This window comes from Pantherophis guttatus, chromosome 2 (assembly GCF_059756535.1).
Source record: "Pantherophis guttatus breed Tessera chromosome 2, ASM5975653v1, whole genome shotgun sequence".
NCBI lineage: Eukaryota > Metazoa > Chordata > Lepidosauria > Squamata > Colubridae > Pantherophis > Pantherophis guttatus.
Genome location: NC_142064.1, coordinates 68671157 through 68688833, shown reverse-complemented (window position 1 = coordinate 68688833; position 17677 = coordinate 68671157). Strand labels below are relative to the sequence as shown.

Sequence of the window (17677 nt, the reverse complement as noted above, 5' to 3'; positions counted from 1 at the left end):
AAGGAGCCAGTGGTGAAATCTAAAATTTGTTACTACCGGTTCTGTGGGTGTGGCTTGGTGGTGGGGGGTAATGTGACTGGGTGGGCATGGCCAATTTTTTTTTTACTTTTAAAACCATTTTTTACATGTAAAACCATGTAAAAAAAATGCTTTCAAAAGGCTCTGACGATCCCAGCTGAGTTGCCTGATTGTCAGAGGGTTTTTAAAAAACCCTCTGCTGATCAGGCAACTCAGCTGGGATCGTCAGAGCTTGGATCGTCACAGCCATTTAAAAGAAAAAAAAGCCTCTGATGATCGCGTGGCTCAGCTGGGCATGGGGGGCGGGGGCAGGGATTTTTGCTACCGGTTCTCCGAACTGCCCGCCGCCATCGTTACCTACTTGCCCGAGCCGGTCCGAACCGGGAGCATTTCACCCCTGAAAGGAGCCCAATGACAACAATTTTGAGGCCTGACAGATGACAAGAACTCTGATGTTTCCCAAACTCTTCCAGACTGTCAGGGTCCTGTTGTGGTTACTCTACCCATTCTTTGCTTTATAATTTACAGGGTCATTTCACCCCTCGATTCTTTTCCTTTTGTTTCAGTAGATTGGAAATGGGAATCAGTAGAACAAGCCTGCTCTGTCAGGTCCCTGGTTCTCTCTGAGCTTGGCTGGGTTTTCCCCCCCAGAATTCCATTACCAAACCAAACATCATCAGTACTAGAAGAAAGTGGATTTGCTCTTTTATTATTTACTAGTGGCTTGTCCTGTCGCTATGGGTAGAACCACTATGGGTGGTTCTTTGATTAGGCTGTTGTTTATCAAGGAGTATATGTCAAGAATCTCCAGATCACTCCCCCCCTGCACACACTTACAGGGCAAGCCACTAGTATATAAAAAGAGAGCAAACACCACTCCCTTCTAGCACTGATTATGTGCCCTATTTGGGTCATGAAATGTCTGCAAGTAAACCACCAAACCCAGAGAGCACCAAGGAACCTACAGTTCAATTCTGAACTACAAATATTCTCTTCTGTTGGCAGATCGCCTCTCCCTTTGCTCCTTTACACAGGAAAAGGGATTGGCTATAACACAAAGTCTCTTTTGTCAAGACAGACTTCACTAGAATATTAGTAGATTCCAGGGGTGGGTTCTACTTACCTTTACTACCAGTTCGCAACAGGACCGCGCGCTACTGCTCATGCGCAGAAGCGTCTTGATGATGTCGGGGTCGGTGGGCGGAGCCTCCCACCGGTTTTACTACCCGTTCTATAGAACCGGTCCGAACCGGGGGCAACCCACTACTGATAGACTCTGTAATTTCAGGGATAACCTCAAAGAAAAGTGGACCATTTTCTCTGAAGGATGTCACTCACCAAGTTGTGCAAAGATTGGCAAAAGACATAAGAAAGTAAAATGAGCTTAGATTTTCATCCCTATTCTCCTGTCTGGCAGGTAGACTTGCCCAGGAGAGCTTTCACAGGACTGGGTAGGGCTGATACTTTGGCCTATTGATTGGATGGCAGCTATTAGTCCACATGCCTTCTGGGTAATATTTTTTCTGCCAGGCTGATTTATTGAGGGCATGCTAATGGTAAGCAGGTCTAAAACAAGCAGCAAATAGATTATAGGTGGTCCTCAACATACAGCCACAATTGAGCCCAACATTAAGCAAGGTAGTTGTTAAGTGAGTTTTGTTCCATTTTACAATTTTTTTTGCTTCAGTTGTTAAGTGAATCACTGCAGCTGTTAATAACATGGTTGTTAAGTGAACTGGCTTCTGCATTGACTTTGCTTGTCAAAAGGTCGCAAAAGGTGATCACATGACCCCAGGATACTGCAACCATCATAAAAACAAGTGTCTGCCTTTTGATCACATGACCACGGAGATGTTGTAATGGTCATATGTTTGAAAAACTGACATACAGTTAAGTCACTTTTTACAATGCGGTTGTAACTTTGAATAGTTACTAAATGAATAGTTCTAAGTCAAGGACTACCTATAAATACAATTACCTTTTTTCCTGATCCTTCCATTTTTCTGGCCACCCCTTTTTCTCACATGCTGACATCCTCATTCCTTTCTCCTCATGCAGCCAGTAATGTTAGAGGCCTGAATTGCTCACATCCAAACATCTTCCAAAACCATCCTCTATGAAGTTAAACAAAGGGCAGTACGTGCCTTAGGACTAAGGATGCCTTTGCTTGCTTTAACCTCACTTAAACTCAGAACGTTCATATCCCCCATAGAAGCTGGATGGTGAACTACTAAATTCCCTGAGCAACTGAACAATTATATGCTAATATTGTAATAGGTCATCCAGAATTAGCAATCCCATCAATCACTTCTAGACCAATTCAGCACAGACCTTCTTATATTGTAATGAACATCGATGCTGTTGTGAATCCATTGAGATACTTTACCTATGCTGTTCAGGTAATGCGTTTAGAAAAAAATAGTGAGGTATATTATTGTCTCCCCTTTTGGCACTCAACATATTGATATAGGGGTGTATATCCCCTATATCAGGGAGGGGTAGCACCTCTGATGTAGGGGCATGTTGTGTCCTTTTAGGGAAGCTCATTTTAGGGCAGCTTTTAGGGCAGTTCATCCACCTTTAGTCCCCACCTGTCACTCAGCCCTCAGCTGTGGCTCCTAGTAGCTGTAGCACACGCTGATCCACCAAGGTTGCCAGAGATCTGAGGACAGAAGAACAACCATAGCGCAAGAGAAGCGAGCACTCCACAAAGCCAGAGTTGCAAATCAGGGGTGGGTTCTACTTACCTTTACTACTGGTTTGCAACGGGATTGCATGCGTAGATCGCCGATGACAACATCCAGGGCAGTGGGCAGTGGGCGGAGCCTCGCATTGGTTTTACTACCGGTTCTTGTGAACCGGTCCGAACCAGGGGCAACCCACCACTGCTACAAATACTGCAACAATGGTGCCCACACATGTCTGCCCAACATGTGGCAGAACGTTTCGTGCCCATATAGGCCTTACCAGCCACCTGTGGACACATTGTGGACAGCCCACAACCTGTTAGATGTCAAGGTCCTCTTTGAACACAATGGACAAACATCATCATCATTATAAAGGACCTCAATATTCTGACATCAAGCTTATTGTGTCTTGTGAGGCTACTTATTCATGATGAGAAAATTTATATCTGTTTTCCAAAATTAGGCATTAAACATTGAAAGGTGATTATTTTCTTGAATTTCACTAAATGTCTAGCAAAAAATTAGTCATACAGGAGAATATTTGTAGCTCAGGGTTGAAATGAGGGGTGCTTGGTGATCTCTGAGCTTGGTTGTTTTCTTGCAGATGTTTCATTACCAAACTAACATCATCAGGGCCAAGGTCAGATAGAACCAAGTTCAAAGAGCACCAAGGACCCCCTCAAAAATTATGTCAAAATCTAGTATATAGTGTCCTTCCTCACCCTCACCTCTTTTGCGGAGGAATGATATTTCAGCTCTGTCAGATCTCAGTCTGCTTTGCGCAATTTTATTACCACACAGGAAAGAAAAGGAGCAAACACCCCTTAGCTTAGGTGGCACAGTGGTTAGAGTGCAGTACTGCAGGCTACTTCAGCTGAGTGCTAGCTGTAGCTCGGCAGTTCAAATCTCACCGGCTCAAGGTTGATTCAGCCTTCCATCCTTCCGAGGTGGGTAAAATGAGGACCCAGATTGTTGGGGGCAATATGCTGACTCTGTAAACCACTTAGAGAGGGCTGTAAAGCACTATGAAGCAGTATAAAAGTCTAAGTGCTATTGCTAGTTTAATCAAACCATGTTACAAATATCAATGTGCTACCTATAGTGATTGACTGAAATATATGCCTTCTCAAGGAACATTGCTGGTTCTCTGTTATCAGCTGCCATAAATCAAAGTGGAATGTATTGCTCTTGTTACACCTTTATATTTTCATCAGAGACCATATTCATTCCTAATTTCAGCCAGGTGGTACATAATGGTACTTAATGAGAGAGGAGGGGCTATTCTCAAAGGCTACTACTGGTGGTCCAGATGGCAGTCACAGTCATTGGATTGAAACCCTAAGTTTTTATTTTTATTTTCTTCTCCTATGCAGAAAACCAGTCAGAGCTGAAAGTGACTGTGGCACATGAACTCTTTTTCTTATTTTCTTTGCTCAGTTTTTTTTTTAAATTTACCTCTCTCCCCTCTTCTTCACCTTCCTTTCATCTTCCTTTCCTTTATTTTCCTCCCCTATTCTCTTTCTTTTGACTTAGTGGGTTGTCAAGAGAAACAATTCCAAGATATTTTGAAATGAAGCTTCAGGTCTTTGCTTTACCCCTTCTAAAAATGAACAACTTCAGGGGTGCTATTCAGCAGGTTCTGACAGGTTCTGGAGAACTGGTAGCGGAAATTTTGAGTAATTCGGAGAACCAGCAAATACCACCAGTGGCCGGCCCCAGAGTGGGGTGGGAATGGAGATTTTGCAATATCCTTCCCCCAGGAGTGGGGAGGGAATGGGGATTTTTGCAGTATCCTTCCCCTGCCATGCCCACCAAGCTACGCCCACAGAACCGGTAGTAAAAAAAATTGAATTCCACCACTGAACAACTTCTATTAATTTGTCCACCCTATTGATACCTGGAAATCTCCATGTGCAGGAAATCTGTGAAAGCAGTTTAAAAATGTCTTTGTTTAACAAAAAGCTGGTATGGCTAGTTTTGTCAACACAGTTTTTTAATTATTTGCTTGAACCTTCCTTTCATTTATTTCAATCACAAAATCTAAAATATCTTAGAAAATAATAAAAGGACGTCATCTTGTTCCATCTTAGTCAACTGAACTTAGAATAAAAATATGATCTTACATGTGAGATAATAAGTGTATAGAGTGTATTAATCAACCACCTTATATCACAACACTGGAAACAGCATCTGCGCAAAGAATCCCAGGGCAAATAGAATAATGTAGATTAGTAGACTATATTAAAGATTTTTTTTTATTAAGAAAATTTCTATGGATCCCCAACTCATTTTCAGTGATTCTGAGCAGCTTATAAATATTTTTAAAATGCCCAATATTAAAAAACAATAAAAAGCAATAATCCCTTCCCCCAACAACAATTACTCAATCAAATAAGCCACTTGATCCACCTCACTCTGGGTTGTTGGCAAAACCAGATCTTCAGGGCCTTGCAATAGAGTGTCCGAATTGGGGGAGGGGGGATATCAATCTTTTCTCTGCAGAGATGATGTTCCATAGGGAGAGAGCCACCACAGAGAAGGCCCTTCTTCTTGGTCCTCTTAGGTGTACTTTCTTAGGAGAGGGAATGTGTAGCATTCTCTGCCTCCCTGCTTTGGTGGATCAAGTACATGTGATCCAGAAAAAAAGAATCACACTTGTAAGTTTTGTAACCAAGCCAGTAAGCAGAGAAAGGGCTCAAGGGTCATAAAAGCTCACTTGTGACCAGCATGTAATCTTTTGGTTCCCCTTATTTGTGTTTCTAGGATGGGTTCTTTTTATGCACCATGTCTTCCTGCTATCAATGTTCTCCGCCTCCATACATCGATGTACCTTCAGTGTTGGGCTGTGATGTGCTGCAATGTTCCCCATGAAAGGGTCTTCAAAGCTTCAAGATCCAACAACTTCTACATGGCAATGCTGTTGTTCATTCTATTCCTGTCGACCCTGCCCGTTGTCTATACCATCGTATCCATCCCACCATCATTTGACTGTGGTCCATTCAGGTCTATTGCTTTGAGTATCCTTTTCTTCATTAACTGATATGGCACCAATGAATAGAATACTAATAATATTGGGTAGATTCCTTCAAGATGAATAGTTCTTGTGACATTATTAGAATCCAGGAGTAAAGTGCATTGAACTTTGTAACATACATGTCTAAGTTACCATGTTACCTTTGATTTTCAACAGGAAATTTATGGGGGCCTACATGCTCAGCAAAACTTCTCTTGATGGTTACCAGTCTCAAGGGGCTATCAACATGCTTACAATATAAAACCCATTTATTTGTTGGAAAGGACACCTACAAGCCAACAAACAAAAATCAGATGTAGTAGAGAGCATATTATAGTTATGAGATTTTTGCTAAATTTGCCTTCAGGGTGTTTGTGAGTATCTATGTCCATATTTCATAGTTTTTATGAGTGCATATAATATTCTTAAAATTACAACTAGTCTAAAAAAAGCAGAGGGTTACTGGCTGTTGATCACAAGGGCAATTGAAGGATTTCCAAACACATTTAAAAGAGTCTCAGTTACATACCAGTTGTATTCAGACTGCAGTATTTGTTAACTTGCTAATATAACCTTTTAAAAAAATTATTAATAATACTTTGTACAATTAGTTTTAACAAGTTATAGAAAAAAATCATTACAGGAGGGGAAAGATTTGTCAAGCTGACCCAGAGGTCATTGTGGCTTTTTCTTATGTACAATTTTCAGTGTGATATGTGATTGCACAAAACAGACTCATAAGCTTTCCCCTCAGTTTTAGAAGACATAGAAAAGATTTAGCTTGAGAAAACAGATTATAGTATCTATCTTAGAATTGATAGGAGAAAAGAAATCTTGTTGATATCATTGCTCAGTGTCAGAGAGTTAGAGGTCCCTGCCTTTAGAAATATGAACCTCTTCAAAAGGGCAGATTCGCTCTATTTAAGGATTTTGACAACATTTGAAGGTTAGGTGGTCCTAGCTGTAAGAATTTGTAATATTCTTCTGAGCTCTGTTATCACTGGTGATCTGCAGAAATGTTCCATGCACTTTTCATAGCCATGTGTGTGAAAGTGTGTTTATGGGCACACATCTTTGAGTCAGTATTGATTCCTGACAACTGTCTGGATAAACCCTTAAAGGGCCTTCTTTGGCAAGATTTTAGAAGTGATTTGCCACTGCCTGTTTCCTAGCTCTAGGAGACAGTGATCAACAGATGGGAGCTTTACAGAGAGAAATCCAAACTGAAAATAATAGCAGTAGCACTTAGACTTGTATACTGCTTCATAGTGCTTTACAATACCCTCTGAGTGGTTTACAATGTCAGCCAGTGGTGGATTGTCACCGGTTCTATAGAACCGGTAGTAAAACTGGTGGGAGGCTCCGCCCACTGACCCTGACATCATAAAAATGCTTCAGCGCATGCGCAGAAGAGTGCGCACGGCCCCGTTGCGAACCGGTAGTAAAGGTAAGTAGAACCCACCCCTGGTGTCAGCATATTGCCCCCAATAGTGTGGGTCCTCGTTTTAGTGACCTTGGAAGGCTGGGAGACAGAGTCAACTATGAGCCCTGTCAGGATCAAACTCCGACTGTGGGCAGAATTTGCCTGCAATTTTGCATTCTAACCACTGTGCTGTCGCACTTTTCATCTATATTATAAGAAGCAATTATTTTGACCATAAGAACTATTAAATAATGGAATACTTTGCTTCCTAAAATTATAGGGTTTCCATAACTGGAAGTCTTTCAAACAAAAACTACAGTTTCCCCAAATTCCTTTGAAATTTGGAATCTAAGATTCATACAAACTAGTAACTGCTAAAATGCTGTTTTATGCCAAATTTGTGCTAAAACGATGATCCTTTTCAACAAATTTCTATATAAGAAGAAAGTCTTCATGACAGGATTCTTCCTTAACACACTCTGGCATCCAACAACCATCCAGACTGATGTAATAATATTACTGATATTATTATAAATGCCATTTCTTTTTATTTGGTACTAGCTGATAACCCAATGTTGCCCAGGTATTTATTTATCCCAACCCTGTATTAGACAGGGAGGCTGTGTATTACCAGAGGGAGCTCCCTTGTGGAGTACTGTAAAGCTGTTACCATGGCAACTCCACTGTGCTGTACAGTAGAAGCCATTTTAAGGCACAACAGGCTGTATCTTAATAGCACTTGAATCCAAAATGCACACTATCACTGTTAAAAGTACTGGGGCTATAGATACACTACATTCCTTTCCTTTTCATTTTAGTGACCGAGGCATCTCACACACCCACAGGCACAGGCACAGGCACACACACCCCAAGGGGTGTTAGGGATGTCTTACCCCCACAGTATTTTTTTTTCCAGAGAGTAAGTAATCTGTGTACTAAGTTTGGTTGAAATTACTCGAGGTGTTCCAGAGTTATGTTGGAACACAAACACTCTCTCTCTCTCTCACACACACACACATACAGAGTCATATATATATAGATTAATAATTTGAAGTCAAATAGTTTTCATCTGGTTTTTCTTTACATCTCTCTGTATTATTTCTGTTAATAGTGGTAAAACCAGAATGTTTGAAGTCATCGGAGAAACTCTGGAGCATGATTTCCCTTCCTGGTTTCAGAAGGTTTTCAGTCTGGTCTCCAACCCTGGTGTGATCCTACCTTTCATTCTTCTGATGGTGTATGTACAACTACTTTCTTTTTCTCCTGTCAGAATGTCCCCCCTTTCCCCACAAAAAGCTCAGTGAGCTTTCCTTTCCTATTTATCTGCACAATAGCCCTGTAAAGTGGGTCATTTTAGAGATAGAGAGAAACAGAAAGGATTGTAATCTCGGTGGGAACAATCTGAAGTTTGTAAATCCATTCCATTCCACACAGCCTGCTTTTCTCTCCCTTACTTTTATAAGCCATTAAACTTTATATTTTCAACTTTGAAGATGGTTGTTATATCAGTGTCATTGTCATCGTCATTGACTGCCATAAAATGTTGTGGCCCCGCCCTCTGAGCCTGTCCCATCGGAGGAAGAAAGCTCCGAGCATGAGGAAGAGGAGTCAGCCAGGCCTCCCTCTCCAGGCCCCTCCCCTCTGGCATTGTCTCAAGTGCCGGTCGAGGGAGAGGAGACAGCTGATTCCAGTCAAAGTGATAATGAGACATCATTCCTGGACGCACGCCTCCGAAGGCGTGATAAACGTTTGCAGCAGTTTAGGAGGCGTGCTAGGGATTAGCACTGAGTCACTGGACCACACCCCAGAGACCACACCCCAGAGACTATATAATAGAGAGTGGTGGTCAAGGATCTTTTGTGACGAACAAAGCAAAACCTTGGAGTCACTAAAGCCTCGTCCGGAACTGCTGGGAGGAATATTATTTCTGTTTGGACTTTATTGAACGTTCGTATTTTATCTGTCTGTTTGTGCAAATAAAGACCCTTGGCAGACGGTGTGTCTATCGCTGCCAAGTCGGAGATAAGAACTGGGTGCGTTCCAAAGTGTTTCCTTAACCCTCGGCTGGCTGTGTGTGTGTGTGTGTGGGGACGGGGACAGATCAATAAAATATATGCTTTCCCCACTTTAGGCTGAGCATCTACTATCTCAATGCTACATCCAAAGGATATCAGGCTATGAATTTGGAGCTCAAGAAGAAATTGCAAAATGTAAGAACGCTGAAAACACAAGGCTGGTTTTCTTTTTGCTCATTAGACAGCGATTCTATCTATGATTTAACTATGAGATTTTTCTTTTTATTCTTCTCTCCCAGCTAGCTGAAGAAAACAAAAGGAGGAACAAGCAAAAAGCTCAGCAACCACAGGACAACGAAGAAGTCTCTGTTGAGACTCAGAACAATCCCAAGGGAGCCCAAGGTGAGGAACACTTTGAAATCTGTTTTATTCCAGAGCCCCTGCCCTTATTCTGAGTACTTTTCTGTAGAATGATTCCTTCCTTAACGTTATTTCCCATTGGTCCATCTCGTCCTAAAGCAGAAACTCCAGAAGCATCATCCAGAAGCATGTAAGGGTAGCATCATCATTCTAGACCAGAAGGGTCAAACTCTTTCATTGAGGGCTGCATCAGAGTTGTGTTTGACCTTGTGGGGGCTGGGGTGGGCATGGCCAGGGTGGGCATGCCAGCTCGACATCACTTGTGTCTGGGGCACCTGTGGTGGCCAAGTGCTAAGGCAGGACTTCCCTCAGACCCTCCCTCCCTCTCATTATAATCTCCTTCCCTCCCTCCCCCCCTCCCTCCCTCCCTCCTTCCTTCCTTCCTTCCTTCCTTCCTTCCTTCCTTCCTTCCTTCCTTTCTTTCTTCCTTCCTTCCTCCTTCCTTACTTCCTTCTTTCCTTCTCTTTTCCCTTTCCTCTTCATTCTCCTTTCTTCTTCTTCCTTCCCCTCTTTATTTTTCCTTCCTTCTCTCTTCCCCTCTTTCTTTATTTTTCTTTGTCTTTCCTCTTTCCCTTTCTCCTTTCCTGTCCCTTCTTGCATGCTCAAATGCAAAAGGGGAAACATTTCTCCTTTTCTTTCGTTTTGCTTTTAGTTTGTTTTGCTAGCCCTCTGCCAGTGAAAATGGAGCTTGAGAGGGCCGCTGGCAGAGACACTGTGGGCCGGTCCTTTGCTGTTTGTACGGCAGCTCCGCGGGCCAGATCTAAGCAACCCGCAGGCTGGTTCTGGCCCGCAGGCCTTGAGTTTGACACCCCTGTTCTAGACAAAAACTTTGTCAAGATGGTGCCACCTTTCAATTCCTTAGAGAAAAACTGAGTGAATTGGCAGCTGAATCTTTGGACATTGAAAATATGACCACATCCTCTACTATACCTCAGACTGGCTTAGGAAATCCAGAGCAACCCGTGTAGCATGTAACTTCCACTCCTACATTTTACTGCTGCCTATCCTCTTCTCATCATAAAGTGATCTCATCTCTCATAAAGTGATGGGATCACTTTATCTAGTTGCAGGGCCAGCCCTGACCTTTCTGCATCTACAGTTCAACACCTGATGAGGAAAGATCCTGTTGAATGCCTGCCTTCTTTGCATCTGTGGAATTTGGAACCACAGTAGATCTTTTGAACTGTTCAAACACAGTAATCCTTTGTTATCTTGTATGTAAATGAATGCTATTGGTGGCTGCATGTGATCGATGCATCATGGGTTCCTACTTTGTCCTTGACATTTGGATATTGAGGTCCAATTTCTTTTAATCTGCCTCAGATTTGGGGGAAGAGTTAATTATTTTCTTCTTGGTTTAACGTTTTTATTGAGTTATAAGACAAAATAAGATACAAAATACAAAAGTAAATAGGAGAGTTAATTATTTTCTTGATTGCATTTTTTTTCCTGATTCATTTAGAGCATGGATACCCAAACTCTACCTCTCCCCAAATCTTGGCTTCTGGAGCCCTGCCAAATCTCACAACCAATTGATCTATTCTATTTTATTTTTTTGAATCAAGTTTTATTGATTTTTTTCTCCCCCACATTCCCCCACATATTTTATGAACAGAGTATTGGCCATATCATATCTTATACAACTTATCATATCCAAATACATTTTACTTAGTTACAATTTCTGCCAAAATCTTCTTTTTCCATGTTTTTTGAACATATCTTAATATTTCTATGGTTACTTATATAAACAACATCTTCATTCGCCCTCAAGTTCTAAATTCTCTATTTTTACTCATATTTATTCTCTTTTATTTTTTAATAATTCATTCTTCATCCTAATACATTTACACATGTTCGGGGTTGCCTTTCTTCCATTTCATCTTTTTTATTGTACAGCAATCTTTCTTCTCATTCTCTTCCGTCTCCCTCCCTTTTTTTATCCTTCCTACTTATCTTCTTTCCTCCTCTCCTTCTCCTTCTCTCCTTCCCCTTCCTTTCCCCCCTCCTTCTCTCTTTCTCCCTATCTAATCTTCTCTCCTATTCTTATTTCCCCTCCCTCCCTGCCCTCTTCCGTTTCTTCCATTCCTCTCTCTCCTTCTTTCGTCTCTCTCTATTGCTGTATTCATTTTCAATTTACTATTTTCCACTATGGTGTCCAGGCAACCCCGACTTTTCCTCCATTTATTAAATATATTTCTCAAAATTCCCCTCATCTTTTTCATTATTAACAATGTATTTCAGCTTATTCCATTTTTACCTTAAAACCTTTGTTAAGTTAGCCTTCCAATCCTTAATCTATTTTACTTTTAACTATATATTTCTTCTATTTTACTTCTTACTTATATTTCATTTCATTCTTACTTACATCATTTACTAACATTTCAGTTTTATTCAACTTTACATTTCAATTCTCCATCTTTAAAACACTATTCTATTCTATTCTATTCTATTCTATTCTATTCTATTCTATTCTATTCTATTCTATTCTATTCTATTCTATTCCATTCCATTCCATTCCATTCCATTCCATTCCATTCCATTCCATTCTTTATTTAAATGCCTCCCATCTCTCCGACTACAGGTAGCACATATATTTTTATACAGTGCACAAATTTATTATATAGTACACATGAGATGGGCAATTGTGTTTAATATATTTAATTAATTTCATTTTAATTATGTTTACTTTTCATTCTGATCTTACAGTGTCTATTATTTATCACAGACATGACACTAAAAGGGCAAAACAGATTCTGCACTTGTGGTTTAGGCTGATGGTGGATTCTCATGAATTTATGCCACAAGGAACCACAAGAGAATTTAGGAAGGGCTTCGGGTAGGAATTCACATTTGTATACTGGGTTTTAAAAAGCAACAATTCTCTTCCCAAAACCATTTCAGATAAAAACAAAGGAGAGAAGGAGTCTAAGAAGAAGCCACCTCAAGAGCAGCAAGAAAGATCTGGTGTGGCCAATGGAAACCTTTCTCCTCCCTGCAAAGGAAGAGAGGGTGGCCCCACACCTCCTCCCCACATAGCAGTGACACGAGCACCAGAACCTCGAGGCAAAGGCATGAATGGACATTCTGGAATTCCACCTGGTGGTACTTTTCAGCCAAGGATGCCAGGACCACCTCAAAATTACCAATAAGAAAAACTGTCCAGCAATATGTTTCAATGTAGGCAATGCTGCAATTCAAAAATAATTACTCTTACTCAAGAGTAATTATCCAGAAAGAGCCATCAGGAAGAACCAGAAGGAATATCCGAGGTGACACAGCTAAGATTGCTAAATGAAGCGTCGTAGAATGTATCAGAAGAAACCCGCTGGATCAAGCCAGAGATCCAGTCCAGCTTTTCGAGAAAACAATCTGGATGCATTTGGGAAGCTCCCAAGCCTGTTTTGGAGAACAATAATGTCCACCTATTGCTGCTTCTCAGCAACTGGTATTTAAGCAATTGTTTTTCAGATGTGGCAACTGTAAGATGGACTTCCACTCCTAGAAGTCCCCAACCAGAATGGGGACCAAATGCATATTGGGAATACAATAGCAATAGCACTTAGACTTATATACTACTTCACAGTGCTTTTACAGCCCTCTCTAAGTGGTTTATAGAGTCAGCCTATTGCCCCCAACAATCTGGATCCTCATTTTACCCACCTTGGAAGGATGAAAGGCTGAGTCAATCTTGAGCCTGGTGAGATTCGATCTACCAAATTGCAGTCAGCCGGCAGTCAGCAGAAGTAGCCTCCAGTACTGCAATTAACTACTGCGCCACTGCAGCTCCAACGATACTCCAGTTGGACTGGAGTTTCCTTACATTTGGCTTCCAGAGATCTTTGAGTTTCAACGTGGGAAGCAAAATACTATTATGTATGTCACTATATCTATGCCATGTCTAGTTTTATCCTGCTCTATTGTGTGTCCCTTTCCCCTCTTCATTGTAAATGTATTCATAGAAAAACCCTATATTCTTTTTGTTGTTCCCTTTTTGCACATTTTCCAGATCGATGATTTGTCTCTTCATGTGCAGTGAACAGAAGGAGACATTCCCTAATGTTGCCTCTCCACAGATTTGCATAAGGACAATAGTTTCTGAATAGTTCTGTTTTCAGTTCTCTTCCAATGATCTCAAGAATGGAGTTTATCATTGATATAGTAGTTCCCTGCCAGGGACACAGTGGCTCTGTGGCTAAGATGCTGAGTCTCGGCTTGTCGTTCGTTCAGAGCTTGTCAGTCGAAAGATCGGCAGTTCAGCGGTTCGAATCCCTAGTGCTGCATAATGGGGTAAGCTCCTGTTACTTGTCCCAGCTTTTGCCAACCTAGCAGTTTGAAAGCAAGTAAAAAATACAGGTAGAAAACTAGGGACAACCTTTGGTGAGAAGGTAACAGTGTTCTGTGCACCTTTGGCATTTAGTCATGCTGGCCACATGACCACAGAGACATCTTAGGACAGCGCTGGCTCTTCGGCTTTGAAATGGAGATGAGCACTGCCCCCTAGAGTCGGGAACAACTAGCACATATGTGCGAGGGGAACCTTTACCTTTTACCTTATTGTTAAATATTGTTTGTGAAGCAAAAAACAAAAACAAAACAAAAACAAAAAACAAAAAACAAAACCCCCAGTACTCTACAATTTTAGAAACGATCTGGATGGTGCACGCCTACTTGAGTCTGAAATATATGCAAGTCTGCCAAAAAAAGGAAAAGGGCATTTTATTTTGCTTTTCAGAGAATTGGCTCCAAAACTCTATTGATGAAGAGAGAGGATTTTTAACTCCAGATGTTCCTTTCTTCTGGGTATCACCTCCTGCATTATATTGAATCCAGAAAATTCTCCAAAGTTTTGAAAGAAAAAAAAATGGGAAGCCTCAATGAAAAAAGAAAAATTAGAACCCATTTCAATTTCACCAAAACACTGCAAAACATGGTTAGCCTTTCAAGATAGATTAGGCTAGGAAACCATGTAGGACAGTAGTAGTTTTACTGTAGAGCTATTATAACATAATTTTCCAAAATTGAATGTTTCCTCTTCATTCCTTTATCTCCATATGAAGTAAGTAAGAGCTTGTCAAATTTACACACATTACTGTCTTGGCCTTAGCTCAGGCCAATTTATCTGACGGTTGTCCTAATGGTGGTTTTTCCTTCTGTTCTTCAAGGACATTCCTTCTTTCTCTCACACCAGCTCTTCAGGTCCTTTTCACAATATCTCTGTGTGCAGGCAATAGGAGCTAACTCTATCTTCTCTCTCCAGAGTCTTCTGCCTGTAGAGACAACGGTAACTTGATAAGCTGCCCAGGAAATACAATTAGTGAGCGGAAGAAAACTGCTATTATCTAGGGCATAAATTATCTAATAAATTAAAAATGAATGGGTTATATAGGAGAACTTCTCATGTAATCAGGGGCATTCTATACAGCTAAGAACTCTTGTCAAGGCGACTCTCTCTTTCTTGCATTGTCCTCTTCTACAATATCAGCTGGGATATCAATACGTGATACTCCAGATGGAATCCATGGATCCCCTATTTTGTTAAAGCTTTTCTCTTTGACAATAATCTCTACATGCATGCTCAGGAAATGGGCTTTTCAATATAGGGGGATCACACCAGTAGTGGTATTCACTTACCTTCGCTACTGGTTTGGAACTGTGAGTGTGCATCACCTCTGCACATGCGGAGAGCGTCTGTAATGATGTCTGGGTGGCTGGGTGGAGCCTCCTGCTGCCACCGCTACCGGTTTGCCCGAACCGGGTAGAACTGGTAGAATCCCACCACTGGATCACACCACCAAAGTGGATTACTGCAATGTGCTGTTGGAGGGGTGGGCCTTGAAGATGGTCCCAACCGAGTAACTGTCTTTGAAGGAAGTGTCACATTACATACCGTGGTTCTGAATCAGCTGTACTGGTTACCAGTTATTTTCTTGGTCCAGTTCAAGATGCTTAAGTGGGTTGGGTATAAATTAATTTTAAACAGGTTTAAAATATTCGTTGCATGAAAATTAGCAAGCAACTAACAGCCAGAAATAGGAGTGGATGGCATAAATGGTTTTTAAAAAAACAAATAGCAAATGAATGCATAAAAATAAAGTTTCTTTTGTTTTGGTCTGAAAAATTATTTTTCTTCTTTGTCCTTTTGATGTAGTTCAGAAATAAAAAAAAATAACACATATTCTTACAAATTAAGAAGGAATCAGGGGATTCATGTTTTATTGAGATTTTTTAATAGTTTTTTTTAATGGTTTTTTCTTTAATATCCATAAATGCTTGGTGAACAGTGTATTGTCTGGGTCAATATATTTTAAACACAGTACTAATAATATTATTTAGATATACATTTTGTTCTGTATGTAATAGAAACATCATACCAGCAGAGGGCAGAGCTTAACTTCTCTTGCTGTGGCTCAAGAAAACTTCAGCCTTTTAATAAAATGGGTTGGTTAAAAAAAGCTGCTACAGAGTCCTTCTTCCGATTTTATGCCAACCTGGACTAACACAACTGTCAATAACACAACTATATTGATTTGACTAAATGTGCAACTCTTGCTGTCTTGCTGATGTGCCTGCAAGTCAACACAAGAGGGTATGGGATAGGTTCAATTTTTTTTAAAAAAAATGGCATTGAGCCATTCCTCTCTACCCTGCCACCAATGTCTCTTAAACCAGTGTTTGTCAACATAACAACTTTAAGAAGTGAGGACTTTGACTTCACTTTGACATCTGCTAGAAGAAATGCCTATATAAAAATACTTCTCAATTGTTGCAAGAGTGGCTCGTGTAGTACAGAGTGAGGCACGGGAATTTAATTAATTTCTTTAAAATGGGTACAATATTTTACAGACAGTTAAAACTGTTGTTTTAATTCCAATAGATACACAGGTATATTTTTATTAGGAGAAAGAAATTTCCAAGGCTGTTCCATGTGAATTTGGCTGGGTTTAGCTAGGATTGGCAATTTTAGACTGAAAAGTTAGAAAATGGTCATTGCATAGAATTTTTGCCTGTGTTTTAAAAAAAGTTATGTCTTGAATGTGGGGGAGGATATTCTTAAATTCATAATTCATAATAGCAAATGAATCCCTATCACTATGTAATGACTTAAAATTAAACAGATGTTTTCTGTTTATGGACACAATGCCTTAGTTAAACAATGGAGATTTTTAGTTTTAAATATTTAACTTGTTCCTGGATTTTTTTCAGTTCACAGGTCCTTATCTCTGCAAAATCTCACAGTTTGGCCTCCTAGTTGTTATACATTTGCCAGGTGTCTAGTTCAGTGTTGTGATTAAATGTCTCACCTTCAAAATAAATAATTTTAGGTCCATCCAAAGTTTACTGTTTTAAGAAGTGTGGGGCTGATGAGTTTAAAGCAAGAGAAACACTATGGGCTTTTCTTGTCTGCTATTTATTTTTCTCAGACCATTTTTCTTTAACCTGTGCAGTGCCAAATAATGTTAGGGAATTCCTATAAAGACAAAGTTAAAGTCTGTATTTATCGGCCAGAGAGTAGCAACTGTAGAATGGGTTCTTTAGATTTCAGTGGTTAAAGACGCTGAGCTTGTCAGCTGGAGAGCTGACAGCCCGGGTTCGAGACCCAGGTTCCATGAAGCATGCAAATGCAAGTACATTAATAGGTACCACTTCGCTGGGAAGGTAGCGGTGTTTTGTATGCCTTTGGCATATAGCCATGCTGACCACAGAAGGGTTTTTGGACAATGCTGGCTCCCTTAGTCAAGAAATGGTGATGAGCACTCTGCCCTAGAGCAGAGGTCACTAACCGGTGGTTTGCAGACTGCTGGTGGGTCCACGAGAAAATGTTGGTGGTCCACAGCACACCTAGGTGGAGGAGCTGCTCCGGGATGATCAATGGGCCAGTCCTGTGACTAGAGCTCTAGAATATGGGCCCAGCCAGGCAGCTCGTGGTGGGGCTGGAAATCTGCTCCATAGAGGGAGATACCTGCAACTTGCAACTTTGCAGCTTTTCAGCTGGTGAACGTGCAAGGAGTAGTGCAGCCCTCACCGGCCGGAACGAAGTAATGGTGCTGTTGCGGCAAAGGAGGGTACTGGCGCAGGCGGGCCAAAGCAACGGGTGACGGCA

The 17677-nt window shown here is 40.9% G+C and overlaps 1 protein-coding gene across 1 annotated transcript in view; it reads left to right on the top strand.

Annotated features, from left to right (window-relative positions):
• TMC1 (transmembrane channel like 1) overlaps window positions 1-15990 on the top strand; it is an 83630-nt gene extending 67640 nt beyond the window's left edge. The window contains exons 16-20 of the mRNA XM_087885125.1: window positions 5469-5708; window positions 8253-8378; window positions 9273-9351; window positions 9456-9558; window positions 12478-15990. Coding sequence (XP_087741251.1) covers window positions 5469-5708; window positions 8253-8378; window positions 9273-9351; window positions 9456-9558; window positions 12478-12725 — 796 coding nt within the window. The 3' untranslated portion in view covers window positions 12726-15990. The remainder of the gene's footprint in view (window positions 1-5468; window positions 5709-8252; window positions 8379-9272; window positions 9352-9455; window positions 9559-12477) is intronic.
• Window positions 15991-17677: the final 1687 nt, after the last annotated feature.